At 53.2% G+C, this 16,217-nt stretch overlaps 1 protein-coding gene across 2 annotated transcripts in view; it reads right to left on the bottom strand.

Annotated features, from left to right (window-relative positions):
- Nucleotides 1-1,244: 1,244 nt before the first annotated feature.
- The window catches only part of ARFGAP3 (ARF GTPase activating protein 3), a 47,700-nt gene continuing 32,727 nt past the window's right edge, over nucleotides 1,245-16,217 (bottom strand). For both annotated transcript variants that reach the window (XM_045779565.2, XM_045779566.2), the window contains 5 exons: nucleotides 15,569-15,700; nucleotides 10,590-10,713; nucleotides 9,857-9,947; nucleotides 3,500-3,621; nucleotides 1,245-2,315 (listed from right to left, as the gene is read on the bottom strand). In XM_045779565.2, the coding sequence (XP_045635521.1) occupies nucleotides 2,298-2,315; nucleotides 3,500-3,621; nucleotides 9,857-9,947; nucleotides 10,590-10,713; nucleotides 15,569-15,700 (487 nt within the window). In that variant the 3' untranslated portion in view covers nucleotides 1,245-2,297. The remainder of the gene's footprint in view (nucleotides 2,316-3,499; nucleotides 3,622-9,856; nucleotides 9,948-10,589; nucleotides 10,714-15,568; nucleotides 15,701-16,217) is intronic.

The raw sequence follows: 16,217 nt of genomic DNA, 5'->3' as shown, positions 1-16,217 counted from the left end.
TAACTACTTCCCAACGGCTCTTCAAGGTGATCGAAAAATTTTGCATTTCTAAGGCGATCTGTTCTGCTAAAGGCTATGAAAACAAGCCCCGCCCCTGGCTTTCTCAATTTCTCAGAAATATCATCTGGTCCTCACTGGCTTTGCTCCCAAGACCTCAAGCACAATCAACATTTTTTTCAAAGCACCCCCCCTTCAGCCCAGTCTGGGCCGGTTTCTACCAGACGCGCAGCGGGGTAGCACCGGTTCCTTTAATCCATAGGTCCAAAACCTGTTTTGTTAGAACAATTATTAACTAATATCCTTACTATACACGAAGCATCCACACTGAGACTGGAACCAAACACCAAGGCCCAAGGATAAATGGGCCAGGAACACAAACCGAAGTCACAAGCGTGTGCGTACACGCACCCCCCCACATGCTGGGGGAGGGGGCTGAGCCGCACAGCCCAAGGCACTGAGATCCCTCCTCTGAATACCTTTGACAGTCCGGCATCAAACCGGGTAAGGAAAGCTCAGAAAGTGACCGGAGACAGGCTGGGGGTGGGGCCCTCCAGGCCCTTCCTTGTGAGGAAGTTCGGTGGTGGGGGAACAGTCCAGCCGCTTGGGCAGCACCCCCCACCCCATGGGATGAGCCAGGCTCCATACCGGAGCAGGGCTAACCCAGTGTGGGAATTTCTCACACTGTTATAGACCAGACTGTGTCCCCCTAAAATTCGTATGTCCGAGCCGGCATCCCCAGTGTGACTGTATCTGGAGATGGGCCTTGAAGGAGGTCATGAAGGTTAAGTCAGGTGGGGCCCAGATCCCAGAGGACTGGCACCCGTACAAGGAGAGGAAAGGCTGTGTGAGGACAGAGAGGCGGCGGCCATCCAAAGCCAGGGGAAGAGTCCCCTCCAGAAACCACCCCCGAGGGCACCTTGACCTTGGGACTTCTGGCCTCCAGCAGCGTGAGGTAGCTGAGTGTCCCGGGACCGGACAGGGGCACCTCGTCACAGCAGCACCTTGGGCATGGCAGCCGCCACTGTGTGTGCCTCACTTTCAACGAGGACGCCCGCCTGCCACCGCCCTGGGGACAACACGTCAGTTAATGACAGCTGCACATCAGGCCCCCAACATACATGAAAAGCAGATCCACTTGTAGCCACACCACCATCCGACGTGCACCCACGTTACACCGGGAGCCCTGATTTGCCAGATTCTTCGCAAAAGCTTTTGTTAAAAAAAAAAAAAATGAGGCGACACAATCTGCTGCAAGGGTTTTATTATGTTTAGTCTACAAATTTGATCTTTTAAGAAAAATTCACAAAATATTCAGTTGAAACCACATTTCTGGTTCATCAAATTCCAAATATATTTTACTGTGCTGAACGGTATATTCTCGTGCTGTCTAAAACACAGCCAAATTATTTGTCTTTATTCATTTATACACATTCTGTCATTTTTTGAAAACCAAGATTAAGATAAAAAATATTAACAAAACTACCCAGTTACAACTACTCTTCTCCCATATACTGAAATCTTTCCCGTGGGTCTATCTTCTTCCCTCCTTCATTTTAAATTCGGACGCTACCTCTGTCTGTAAACACACTCGGGGAGTCCTCACCTCAGCGTTTCCCATCAGTTCAAACACCACCACCTTGTGGAAGGATGAATTCCCTTGGCAATGCAGAAGCTTAGTCTGTTAAAAGTACTCACTGAAAATTATTTTTTAATTTATAGATCATACAAAATAAGCATTTACAACGGGACAGACGACTTTCAACATTATTTTGAAATCCCCTTAATATGTGGAAATATAAATGAAGCAATCTGTCAAATCAGACAATTTTGGTCTTTTGTTTTTATTCTTTGCTCCCTTTTGAATGAAATGTGTGCTGTGAATTTGTTTCTCTGGGTCCCTGTAGCATCGGCTGCTCGGGGAGCCCTCAGCCCCTAGGTCACAGGGCACCGAGACACCCCTCCCCCCCAGGAAGGCTCTCAGTCCTCAGTGGGGGGAGAAGCCCTGGTCTCCAGGCCCCCACCTGCTGGAACGAGATTCCACGAAAATAAAGCAAGGATAGCAGGCTCTGCCCAAGGGGGGGACGTGCGCAGGAAGGAATGCACAACAGAAATTACAATAAAGCTCCTAGTACATCAAAAACGAGAATTTCTCCAAAGAAATGCTAAAAATCAGTAACACATATATACCATGTGACAATGTAGCAAACCCATCTGCTGGTCTTGGCAGCGGTCTGCGATGTGGTCGCTGGTTCACCAAAGAGGAATTTCTCCCGGAAGTACAGATGGGTCTGTGGGCACTAGGAACCGTAGCGATCCTGCCGAGAGAGAACCGAGAGCAGGGCTTACTCGGGTCGGTTCCTCATTCTCGTGCAAACGGACTGCGGGCTGTTCCCCAAACTGCCCTCAAGCCAACACACGACACCAGCCCTCTGGTTGTCCGGCGCCCCCGCCCCCTCCCCGCCCGCGCGCCTCCCACGGAAGACCTCCTGCCGCCCGGCCTCTGCGGTGCACCTGCGGCTCCTGCGGGGGCGGCAGGGGGGGGGCAAAGAATCTCGGGGGTGAGACCCAGTGTGAGGCCCTGGGAGGCAGGTGTCACGGGAGGACGGGGTGCACATGTGGAGTCTGAGCCCTGAAATTCTGGCTCGGCCGAGCGATCTGCAGAAGCAACTTGGCCTCTGTCCCTCCACTTCTGCAGCCAGAAAATGAGGATATAAAAGGGGGGTGACCCTCCTCAAACTAGGGATGTCAGGAGCCCCAGGGCTGAGGGGACTCTCCGGGGTGGGGGCATCCCCTCCGCCTCCCCAACCTGGGAAGCCCCTCAGGAGGCCCCAGTGCCCACGGCCGCGTTTTTACGTTAATAGCAGCATCCTGGGCCGCCTGGGGGGGCTCAGTGGGCAGAGCATCTGCCTTCCGCTCAGGTCATGATCCAGGGTCCTGGGATGGAGCCCCGCAGGGCATCCGGATCCCTGCTCAGCGGGGAGTCGGCTGCACCCTCTCCCTCTGCCCCTCCCCCCTGCTTGTGCTCTCTCAAATAAATAAATAAATAAAATCTTAAAAAAAAAGTAAATGCTGGTAACAAAATATCATGGAGAATGTCAAATCATATATACAACATAATCCTGCTTGAAGTTTAAAAAGATATGCAGAGGAATCTAGCACTAAAATAAAATATACCGAAGCATTAACCGAAGTTTTCCTTGTGAGGGGGGATAATGGGTCATTTTTATTTCCTTCTTACTACTTCTCTGTCCCAACATAGAAAAGCAGATCAGGACCACGACAATCCCTGTAACAGTCCCCCAGAGTCACCAACTAGAAAATGTACGCAAAAATAAAATGACAACTTCTGGCGTTCACGATGCCCTGGGTTACGCTGAAGCAAACTATCAATCAATGACATGAAATCTAATTTGCCAGCAGTCGAAGAAGGGTCCAAATCTCATTTTCAAAGCTTGGAGCCACCACCCCACTCGGCTCACGTCATCCCAGTGTCACTGACCTGAATGGAAGTCATGACTCCATTAGCAAAGACCGAGAGCTTTCCAGCAACGGATCGCACTCCCTGCTTAAACTGGGCCATGTCGGGCGCCGTGGGCAGCACGCTTGTGAGGTTGTAGCTTCCTGCACACAGAGCACACGCCGGCGGTCACTCCACAGCTGCGACAGACGGCAAAGCCAGTGCCCGGAACCCTCGATGACCTCAGGGAACGCTGGGTCCCTTCCCCTCCCGCTGCCCACACGCAGCAGCTGTGGTTAAGGGAAAAGAACCTTGTGGTGGACTCAGGACCCGGTTTCAGTGCCAGCCCCACCATAAGGCAGTTGCAAGACCCCACAGGAGAGAAGATGCAGTACTGGGCGCTGGGAGTGTCAGGGGTTCAGATGCTGGCACTGCCACTTTCAAGCTGTGTGTCTCTGGAGAGCTTCCTCACCCTCTCTGGGCTCCTGGGTTCCCCCCAGGTGCTCAACAGGAGATCTGACAGGTCAGTACTCGGTAAATGGCAGATGGGCAGACATCTCTATGTTTCGTGTGCTCAGCATCCCTTCCCCCCTTTTGGTACAAGCCCTCCTCCCTTCCTCTGGGGCGCCCCCTGGACTCCAGCCGGAGGGGTGGGCACGTGACCCAGGCTCGAACAGAGCCTTCCTGGGCCTCAAGGCCTCGTGTATCTTCAAGGGAGAGGTGCCGCCTGCTTGCCCTCTCCTGGCTCCTGGCGGGGCTAAGGCGCCTCTACAGCCCACCGTCACCTCATCGCCACGTGGGGGTGGGGAGGAAGCCTGTCGCAGTAGGACGGAAAGGGAGGTTCCCCAGGCCGGTGAGCAAGATGTTAGGTGTCTCTCTGGCACTGTTTTTGGACTCTGAGCTGGACCCTGCTCACTGGGTAGAGCCAGACCCCCCAGCTTCCTTCCCGAGGCCGGCTCGCTGGGTTTCTCAGCTTCAGCTGTGGTTGCCCGACAGAAACAGCGTTTCCACTGACACAGGCGAAGAGCATCGGTGTTACAATAAGCGGCGACAACCCCAGAGCTGACCGCCAGGCTTTCGTGGTGAGCCTCTGTCACAGAGGTGTGACAAGAAGCTGGAGGGGCTCAGGGGCCGTGAGTGGGCCCACAAGTGCGCCCACCTGCCCCTTCAGCAACAGAGGCCAGGTCCCTTCCCAAGAATGGATGTGCTTATCTTTCTGCACAGACACCGCCAGAAGGGACACTGTTTACCCACAGCACTGTTCCCACGTCCACCACGCAGGGAGGGGACTCAGGTGCGCGCTCTTCCCCTCTCTGCCTCCAGCTGAGTTTTTCAAGTTTTGTGGGCCTCTGCCAACAGAGGGGAAGCCCAGCCTGGCCACTGGATCTGGGTTCAAATCCCAGCACAGCCACTCACCAGGCGGTGCTACCAGCCTAAAGATGGGTCTTTAGAGCAAACAAGGAGCTAGCGTGAGATCCTGAGCACACCGAGCCGGGGTCCCCACTGCGCCATCACCCGGCGAGGCCCACAGGGGCTGGGTGGGTCCAGACCAGAGGTGGACGGGGTGTCAGCAAGCACGTTCACCTACACATTTCCAGCTGGAGAAGTGTGTAAAGAGGCGAGCACAGCTAAGGCAGGACAGCCTGGGACCACGACCCCTCACTGATCGTGTTCAGTCGGCAGCTGCCCTGACACGACCGCCAGTTTCCTGGCGTCATTCCCTTCCTCCCCTTCCTCTGTACAGAACTCCCGAATGCTAACCCTTGCAACAAGGGGTATAGAGGTGGCAGAGTTCTGGTCAGTCGGTGTAAGCTGAAGTGCCCTACAGGGCTGGGGCCTGCCCCTTTCCTCCCTCTTCCTCCTTCCTGCTGGCCGGGATGCAGGTGTGATGCCTAGGGCTCGAGCAGCCATCATCGGCGTGAGGGGAAGTACAAAGCGGAGGTCAGGAGCAGTAAGGAGGAAAAGGGCCTCACCCCTTGGCATCTGGGAACACAGCACATGTCCCAAACTGCCCCCAGAATCACATGTAAGAGAAACAAATTCGGGTCTGATTTAGCCTCTGTTAACGTGCATCTTCCTTCCTTCCTTAATCCTCACTAACGATCTAAGCTCCCTGGAGTAGAAGCAGCCTGATAACTCCCGGCGCGGGTGTCAGGTCTCCGGCAAGGAGGCGCCTTGCCACCCTCCGCCCGCAGGTCTGCCGCCCTGTGCCCGACGGGCTCCAGACTGCTGAGACTGACTGAAGGTCTCCTGTGGCTGTCAAGTCTCCTTCCTCCGCAGGTGTCTGCGTGCTGCGTCTCCTCGGAGGGCTCTGGGCAGCGGGCTGGAAGGGACGGGCGGCAGAGCCTAGCGCGCCGGGGCCGTACAATGGGCTCCAGGAATGACAGCTCCAGCTGCTTCCTCAGGAAGCTGGGGTTTGGGTCAGGTGCCCCATTTCCCTGCTATCTGTTCCCAGAACACCCCCAAGGGGCTTTGTGCTAAGGACATCAACACAGACCTGCTTTTCCAGCGCCCACTTCCTCCTGGGGAAGGCAGACAACCGACAACAGTAGGAAGAGGGCTCGGCCACGGTTAGAGGCAGTGGAGGCCCCCGGGGCTGGGGCCGAGCCTAAGCCGGTGACAGTGGAGGGAATGCACATCAGAGTGTCCCAAGGAGGCTTATGGACCAACTGGCTTGGGGGCCGGTGGGGGGGCTCTGGGGAAGAGAGAAATGAAGGATGACGCCAGGTTTCCGGCTTGAGCAACCAGGAAGAAGGCAAGCCAGAGGCAGAGGCCCGGGAGGGTCCGGGCAGGGGTGGGGCGGAGGGCCAGCGGAGCCAGGCCAAGCCGAGTGACTGGTGTGGAGGCCCCACATCGGTCAGGAAGGCCAGGGGACACCGAGTGAACACCTCCCTGCACCCACTGCGGGTCGGCAGGGGGTCTGCTCGGCACAGCCACTCGCTGGAGATGCGGGCCCTCGGGCTGTCCCTCGATGCAAGCTTCCAGAGCCCCCGCAGCAGAGCAGGCGGCAACGCGCTCACCGGCTGTCACCGCTCTGTTACGGCTCGGGCGGGAAGAACGCATCACTGCTGCCCCCGACAGAGGCCGCGATGTCACACGTGGAGCAAAGTATGTTCCTGGCTGTGCTGGGAGGGGCGCTAGCACAGTGGGGGCCCTGGTTCCTGCTCCCCGCTGCCCCGGGGCCACTGACCGGCCCCGCCTCCAGAGCTCCTGCACTGCCGACCACTCGTCACTGCACAGACCCCGAGGGCTTTCTCTGTGCCAGGCGTGCAGAGACGAGAAAGGACGGGTCCTGTCCAGGGAGGACTCCTGCTCGCATTGGGGGAGATGGTCCTCGGAGGGCCTGGCTCCCGGGAGAGCACAGGGTGGCGGGGGCCGAAGCGGGAAGGGAGGATGGAGCTGAGCCCCGACCGGCAGGAGCTGGGTGGTGGAGCTGCACTCAAACCAAGGGCAGGATTTGAAACCCGGACGACCAGGGTGTGCTCTGAAAACTCAGCTGGACGGGGCGGGGGGCGGGGGGGCTCAGCGGGGCAGGAGCAGGAGCAGTTCCCAGGCTCCTCAAACAATGAAGCTCGAGTAGAATACCGTGTACCCATTTCCCTGAAACACAGACGAATGGGGAGAAAGGAGGTCCCAGATGACGCGAGCGCCGAGTTTTGGGACAGAAGCGTCGCAGGGGCGCCTCTCGCGACCAGCACAGCAGCCCCACGCTGACATCAACGACACTCTGGTCTGTGACCGAATCTGGGTTGGCAAGGCCACTGCGCAGCCTCGATGTAGGACAACCATGGTCACCCGCGGACCAGACAGGACCACCAGTGCTCTGAGATCTGCAGGCCCCGAAGAGGCTCTGCGCCTGAGCGAGGGGGAAGGCGGAGGGTGGCCGAGGCGCCCTGAGGCGACAGAAGAAAGAGGGGGGAACCCGAAGGGCACATGGAGGGAAGGAGAGCCTGGCGCCTGGGGGAGGGTCTGTAGCGTCTCTGGCACTCGTAGGTGGACAGGCTCAGAGCAAGGTCATCAGCGTCATTTTCTTGAAAGAAATACCCCGGGGGGGCAGGCTGGCTTTGGAGCGTCTGCTGTCATTCGGCGCCCTAGGGCCTGCCTCGCGAGCTGCTGGGGTTGATGGCAGTCCCCCGCCCCCGGCTGACCGGGCTCTGGGGGAGTGACCACGGGGACCGACGTTGCGCCAGACTGCGCTGGGTGCTCACGCAACTTTCTAGGGCCCTTTCAATACCCTGAAAGGGTCGCGCCCTCGACAGACCAGGGCTCCTGGGTTAACCACAGCCCCAGGAAGCATTTTACTTCTCCAGGAGACCTTTCAAATCTGGACTGTTTCCCTCACACCACAAAGAAATGATAAAGGTACCATGATCGCCCCCATGACACTGGTATTTCACAGATGCGGAAGCTTCCGACACAAGCAACCCAGAGAGTCTCCTAAACCAGCTTCTGCCGTTTGCCGAAATGCGCTGGAAACAAAGAGCAAACATTGCCTGAGGGTTGTTCCAAGGGCCCGCGCTTCCAGCAGGAACTGAAGGCAACCATCAGGATGGGCTTGACGGGAGAGGCAGAGCCAGGGTGACCAGGGTCTGGGCCTGGCCCAAAGAGGGAGGGTGGGAGGCCGGGGAGGGGAGGGGGCACCCTTACGGGGCATGCCAGGGGACACCCTCACCGTGACTGGGAGTTCCCAGGGACGGAGTTTGTCTGCGACCCACACAAGGCCCTAAAATTAAAGGACCTTTGTTCTCTGAAAGGGACAGGAAAGTAAACACAGGCTGGCCACAATTTTCCTTCAACAATTGGAAAGGCTGCTTTCATTTCATCTCCAAATATTTTTTTTGCTTTTTTTTTTTTTTAAACAAACAGCGTTTCAGAGTGAAACTTCCAACAACTTGAATTACAAAAACACATACTGCTGGGTAGGGGCGATTTTCAACACGTCAGGTTCTTTGGGCTGACCTGACCCCCCCCACCCCAGGGCTGTGAGGTGACCCAGCACTGGCCCAAGGGGGTGGAGGTGGGGCTGCAGAGACCCTCCCTTCCTAAAGGCAGGGCCAGCACCCCTCTGCCGGGGCAAGCCCAAGAGGAAGTTACCCTGACAAGAGGCCAGGCCGCCCAGAGCCTTGAGGTGAGAACACAAGTCCAGGAGCCACCCCTGCCCCCATCCGGACTCAGTGCAGAAGACAGCTCAGAAAGTGGCCTGACCGAGAGCCCTTGCCTGACTGTGTGAGGTCGGGGGGCAGAACCAAGCACCCCCACCTGTCTCTGGGGTCAGCAGACCCCCCCCCCTCCAGCTGGGACACTCCTTCCCACAGCAGCCAGCAGCCTGGCATGCTCACTGTACCCCAAGGGCCACGCTGGATCTTCTAGCACCCCCAAACCCCATCACCGAAGGTCCCAGGCACTCGGGTCTGCCCTATGCCCTTCTCTCTTGAGGCTGTTTCTCGCTGGCCTCAGGAAACAGCTGTTCTTGGGGGCTGCCCAGGCTGGTCAGCTTTGCCCACGCCCAGCTCCGCTAGGGCCAGGCACGAAGCAGTACAGGTGGTCCTGGGCCTGGAACGCTTGGCTCTGGAGATTCCCCTCCCCTTGGGCTCCCCTGCTGAGTGAGTTTCTGAACTGACCTCAGAGGACACTGCCCCTTGATGTTAGCTGTGACACAGGAGGGACACGCAGCCTTCCCTTAGCCCTGCGGCCTGAGGCCTGGGTGGGATCCAACATGGCCCAGGGACCCAGAGGTACACGCAGAGAGTGGCACAGCTCTGAGGTCCACTCCCTGGGGCTCCCAGACTCTCTTCAGTGGGGTCTGGACCCTGAGAGGGATGGGGAGACAGGAAATTCCTCTCCCCCTGCCTGTTCCCAAGGGCACATCCTGCCTTCCCTGGAAGACTGAGCCTGGCGGATTCCCCTGTTCTAGCTGCTTCTGCGTCCCTTGGGGCCGGTGCCGGAGCCCCAGGTGTCCCTTTATACACAGCACCTCACGGAAGCCTCAGGGCAGCCCTGTGAGGGATGCATCATCCACCCACTTCGGAGAGGAGAATCTAAGGTGAAAAGTGCCATGAAATGCTCAAGGTCTCAGGCAGGCAGTGGTCAGTGACGCTAGGAGCCCAGGGCTGTCCCCCCGCGAGGCTGCGATACCACACACATCAGACACCACGTTCCCACTGGACTACGACACACTGTTTCGGGAAGATGACTTGCCGGGCAACCTAGGGGACGCTGGTGAAATGTCATGACTCAGTTTCCTGACATGCAAAGCCTGGAGTAATAGGAATGTCTGCTCGGACTCATGGGGGAGGAAGAGCATCACATAACAATTGTTGATAACCTTGGAAAGTACAAAGGTCTGTGCAGAGAAAACGCACCCGGGCTGTAGAGACAGCCCCGCCCCGCGCCCAGTACCTGCCGCCTGCTTCCTCTGCTCATCGAACAGATCGGCTGAGCTGATGGAGGCACTTGCCGAGAGCCTCTCCAGCCGAGCCCTGGTTTCGTACTAGAGAAGACAAGGAATAGAAAGGATTAGGCTCCAAACACCGTGAGCAACTGCACAGAAAGCATCAGGAAGGTGCTGTCATTTGCTGCCGAGCATGAGGGAACCCGGAGAGCGAGAATGACACGTCAGTCAGGGACGCACACCGCCAAGAGCTCTGCGCCAGCACGCTCCCAACGTTAGAACAAAACCTTAGACCCCCTCGTTGCCGTGAGATCCTTCTGCTTAGCAAGACTCCTCTAACGGGAAACAACCTGAAGATAAATGTATCTACCCTCCAAAAACATGCCTACCTCATTTAACTTCATTAAGAACAATTTAAAAATTAAGTAAATTACATCGATATTGAAAATTGCCTGAAATTTATTCCAAAGGTAGGCAATGGATGTCTGTTCAAAATACTGAGAAAGGGATTAGGGAAACGTGAGGACTGGTCCCTACCTTCCAGCTGCTCATCCAGCTGGGGCTGCGAGGGGAACGGTCAGGAAGACCTGGGTTCGAGTCCTGACGCCAGCACCCCGAGGCAGCGGCCTCTCACAGCCTGAGTCCATCTTGCTCTGCACCCACCACCGCCCCCCGAGACCCTCGTGTCCCTGCTCGCGTCCTGCTCTACACGGCCCACACTCCAACGCTCTGGACACTTACGTCAGCTTGGGCTTGTCTTCCGAAGTACATATCTGATGAAATGGCTTTGACGTTCCCAAACTTCTTCTGGGCTTCATCTGTATTTTCGACTGGCTCATAGTCTGGCTTACGGCGAGCAGTAGATCTACAATTAAAAAGAGCCAAAACAGGAGTGACATCGGCAAGACGGTGGAATAGAAGTTTTCTACCATCATCCCGCTATAGAACACTGATTTTGACAATCATCTACAGGCAAGAACGTCTTTACGGGAGTGTGGGAGTGCAGCAGAGAGGTTCAAGCACACTGTCAGAACAAACAATCCAAGACCAGACACATTGAGGAGGGTAAGAGGAATAGTTTCACTTTGCCTGAGTCACCCCCCATCCCAAGGTGGCATAGCTTGGCAACAACAGAGATCCCCTCGGCCCACAATAGCTCCCACAAGGGAAGGTAAGAGGGTGTTGAGTGGGTGCCTGATTTCCCCAACTGTGTGGGACACTGCAGAGGATGCCCCTTCTTTCCCACCCCATCCGGAATACTGAGGTGATCTGCATGGCTTAGGGGCTGGAAGTTGCCGGAAGCACAGCAGCCAGGGCTCAGAACGCATTAAAGGCATGCAGGTCCTGCTGACCGCTTTGTGGACGTGACGCCATGAGGAAGCCCGCTCACAAGCCGCTGGGTACACTTTGCCTGTGGGGACCCCAACTGGCCCATGGGTGCCTCCCAGTGCTCTGTGCACCTCATCCCCGCACAAGCCCCCCACCCATTGTCGGCTCCCTGCACATGCCCCCACTTATGGTGAGTACAAGCCTTCTGGGCATGTGCAGAAAGCCAGACCAACTCTGTGGGACTGGGAGAAAATATACAAACTTGAGCATTAAAGGCACTGAGGGAAAGCAAACAGGAAGCTCAAGCACCTGGCCTGGCCTTGTAGGACTGAGAAAAGGCATACCATCTTAAGAATTCATCCCCCAAAAAGAATAAGTAGTGTGGAGTGGGCACACACATAGGAAAGGTCTGAGAAAGCTTCAGAATCCCCAGCAGGTCTGCCGCTGAAGGCATTTCTCACCCCAAGTCAGTCAGTAGAGACAGGAGGAGGTGACTGTTTCTTCAAATGCAAAGACAGCAACACAAGACCCAAGGAGCATGAAAAATCAAGGAAACATGATGCCACAGAGGGAACACATCAGTTTTCCAATAAGTGGCCCCAAGGAATTGCCTGACAGGTTTCAAAATAATTGTCTTAAGGAAGCTCAGCAACCTACAAGAACACCCACAGCTCCAGGAAATCAGGAAAACACAAAAACAAAACTAGCTGCTCAACATGGAAACAGAAATCATAAAAAAGAATCAAACGGAAACTCTGGAGCTGAGGAATACCATAGGGGACATCAGCAGCAGACTTAATCAAGCGGAAGAAAGAATTTGTGAACTCGAAGACAGGTCACTTAAAATTATCTAATCAAAGTAGAAAAAAGAATGAAAAAGAGGGAGGAAACCCTACATGAATTATGGCACACCACAAGAAAAAAAATTTATGCATTATGGGAAAAAAATAATACAATACGGGAGAATCTTCTTCATCAGGAGAAGAGAGGGAGAAAGGGGCAAAAAGCTTATTTAAAGAAATAATGACTAAGGGCTCCCCAGTCTGGAGATGTGGACATTCAGATACATGAAGCTCAAAAGTCCCAGAGAGATTCAGCCCAAAGAGACGTTCACCAGACACCTTATAACAAAACTGCCAGAGATCGAGAGAGAAAGATGATATGATTCCACTCATAAATGGAATCTAAAAACACAGAGAATAAACAAACAAAAAGCAGAATCAGAACTAAAACTATGGAGAACAAATGACGGTTACCAGACCGAAGCTGTAACAGGGGGTGAGCAAAATGGGTGAAAAGGGAAAGGGAGACGCAGGCCTCCGGTTTCGAAATGAGTAAGTCACGGGAATAAAAAGCAGAGCATAACGGAAAAAAGCCAAAGAATTTTGAAAGCTGCAGGAGAAAAGAAACTCTTCACATGCAATGGAATCCCTGTAAGGCCATCGGCAGATTTCTCGGCAGAAACCTAGCAGGCCCGGAGATAGCAGGATGATATATTCAAAGTGCTGAGACAAAACCAAACAACAACGAAGCCCTGCCAGCCACCAGACTGGCGCCGCCGAAATGCTAAAAGGAGCTGTGCAAGCTGAGCTGATGAATGGTAATTAATAACATAAAAGCATGAACGTAGGGGCGCCTGGGTGACGCAGTGGATTGAGTATCTGACTCATGATTTCGGCTCAGGTCATGATCTTGCAGTTGTGGGGTCAAGCCTCAAGTCAAGCTCCACACTCAGAGGGGTGTCTGCTGGGGAATCTCTCCCTCTCCCTCTGCTCCTCCCCGCCTCAAAATAAATACATAAATAAATAAGTAAAATAAAAACTATAACAACAGACAAAGGTCATTATATAACTAACAAGAGGTCAATTCATCAGGAGGATATAATAAGTGTAAATACGTACGCACCCAACATCGGAGCACCTAAATATATGCCACAAATATTAACAGATCTGAAGGGAGAAAGAGAGAGCACTGCAATCACAACAGAAGACTTCAGTCCCCACTTTCAGTAATGGACAGACCACCCAGACAGAAAATCAAGAAAAACTGGACTTGAACAATACCTTAGACCAAACGGACAGACAGATACATTCCGGACATCCCCTCCAATAGCAGCAGAACACACATTCTCAAGCACGCAAACATTCGCCAGGACAAATCATATGTTAGGTCACAAAACATGACCTATGTTAGGTCTTAACAAGTTAAGAAGACTGAAATCAGGGGCGCCTGGGGGGGCTCAGTCCTTAAGCGTCTGCCTTCGGCTCGGGGCGTGATCCCAGAGTCCTGGGATTGAGCCCCGCATCAGGCTCCTCCGCTGGGAGGCTGCTTCTTCCTCTCCCACTCCCCCTGCTTGTGTTCCCTCTCTCGCTGACTGTCTCTCTCTCTCTGTCAAATAAATAAATAAAATCTTAAAAAAAAAAAAAAGAAGACTGAAATCATATTAAGTGTCTTTTGCAACCATAATCGTTCAAAGTAGAAACCAACAACCAGAGGAAAATCGGAAAATTCACAAATTAACAACACACTCCTGAATACCCAATGGATCAAAGAAGAAATCAAAAGGGCGATAAGAAAATCTCTTAAAACAAAGGACAATGGAAACACAACATATCAGAACTTATGAAATACAGCAAAAGCAGTTCTAAGAAGGGAGTTTACGGCCGAGTATCTGAGAAGATGCTCCATATTACTCATCACCAGGGAAACGCAAATCCAAACCACAACGAGACACCACCTCACACTTGTAAGGATGGCAATTACCGAAAGAGGTGCATAGTGACGGGAACTGGAGAAAAGGGAAGCCCTGTGCACGGCTGGTGGGATTGTAAATTAGCAGAGTGAGTCACAGAGAAAACAGCATGGAGGTCTCTCGAAACATTAAAAATAGAACTACCACTTAACCCAGCCATCCCATTTCTGGGTGTGTCTGAAGCAGACAACATCAGGATCTTGAGATCTCTGCACTTCCATGTTCACTGCAGCATTATTCATAGTAGCCCAGATATGGAAACGATCAAAATGTCTGTTGATGGATGAACGGATAAAGAAAATATATATACAATGGAACATTACTCAGCTGTAAAAAAAAAAAAAAAAAGAGGAAATCCTGCCATTTGTGACAACATGGATGAACCCGGAGGACATTATGCTAGTGAAATAAACCAAACAGAGAAAGAAAAATACTGTACAGTTTCGTTTATAGGTAGAATCTAGAATTTAAAAAAAAAGTCAGGGTGCCTGGGTGGCTCAGTTGGTTAAGTGTCTGCCTTCGGCTCAGGTCATGATCTTGGGGTCCTGGGATCAAGCTCCCTGCTCAGCGGGGAGTCTGCCTCTCCCTCTCCCTCTGTCCTTCCCCCGGCTTGTACTCTCTCTCAAATGAATAAAATCTTAAAAAAAAAAAAAAAAGTCAAACTCACAGAAACAGAAAGTAGAATAGTGTTTCCCATGGGCTTGGAGGCAGGGGAAAGGGGCAGATATTCAAAGGGCGCAAACCTCCATTTACAAGATGAATAAGTTCTGCGGATGGAAAGTACAGTTCGGGCACTATAGTAAATAATACCGCACCGTACACTTGAAATTCGCTGAAATATGGATCTTAAGTGTTCTCAGTACACAAAATGAAAACAAAAAAAATCTAGACCAAATAGGTTAAACTAATTTGAGGCGAGGCAAATGCATTTCTCATTTATAATGTATACCAATGCCATTTTACTTTTTAAAAAGCTGACTGTGGTAATTTTGTACAAGGATTTCAGGCCACTTTAAAAAGCCTGAAAATTCTAATAAAAACATGAATAAATATCCAAAGCACCCAACATTTGAAGGAATTTTCCTATTTACACAGACCAGTCCTATCCCTCTTCAGCGCCACAGACCCTCAGCGAGTGAATACTGAGGACGCTGTTCGTAACACACACATGACGCAGCCCCACGTCACGCAGGACACAGAATGAGGGTCTCCTGTCACCGAGCACAGTCCCAGGCTGCGCCTCTTGTCCCAACGTATTTGTCATGTCTCCCTGCACGCTCAGCAGCTCCCGGTTTGGACGGGCGATTACGAAATCTTTCACTCATAATGACCAACAACTGGAGCTGCTCCTTCGACAGGTGAAGGGACACGCGGCTCCACGATAAAGAGGAAGGAACACAACATCATGACCAGAGTCTCCAATGCGCCATGAAAAGTCAAAGAAGCCAGTCGAAAAAGGCCAGTTACTGTATGATTCCATTTCTATGACATTCTGGGAAAGGCAAGATTGCAGGGTCAGAAAACAGACGGGGATGCGAAGAACATTCTTGAAATAGTAAATAAAATCATTTACTAGTCTTAGAGATTTTCGCTAGAGCTGCGTGGCCTCACTATTTACAATCCCCGTTTGTGTTCCTACCTGTCTGAATAGCCTGTGGTTTTCAGGATGGCGTCAGTATCTTTGATGGCCTCTTTCTTCCAGTAAGAATCGGAACTGTCATCCCAGCTGGAAAAAGAACTGCTCCTGAACTCCATCGGCTCCTCCAAGTACCTGGATGAAAAGAGGGACAGTGACTTGGGAGACCTTGCTGATATCCTCCACACTACACTCCCCGGCCCTTGAAGGTGGGAGCGCCACGGGACTAGAGCTGACGGACGAGACGGCACCAGGCACGAGGAGGGCCCTTTCCAAGCCTTTAAAGTGCCCGCACTCGATGCGCCCAGTCCCCCCTCCGCACGCCACATAGAAGACAAGGTGGTGTTTTCCAGGTGCGACAGACTCAGGCAGAAGCCTCCATCCGTCAGGAAAATCAAGGTGCCGCCCAAAGGCCAGGTAATCTGGACGGTCACCTGCACCCTCAGCTGAACAAGAAGTAAACCCCCACTGTGTTAAGCCTTTAAGACGGGGCGGATACTTGTCAGTGCAGCCTAACTGCGCCCATCCGGTAGCATGTGACATCTTCGAGTGTCTTTACCAACTCGAGGTTACATATTTTGCTTTCTTTGCGTCTAGTTCTGCCCAGTTAGGTAGTCACAACAAAAACCCCATTCAAGGAGCTCCTTGCTGG

This window comes from Ursus americanus, chromosome 17, assembly GCF_024610735.1.
Source record: "Ursus americanus isolate L20-20 chromosome 17, mUrsAme1.1.p, whole genome shotgun sequence".
Taxonomy (NCBI): Eukaryota; Metazoa; Chordata; class Mammalia; order Carnivora; family Ursidae; genus Ursus; species Ursus americanus.
This window is presented reverse-complemented; position numbering and strand designations above follow the sequence as displayed.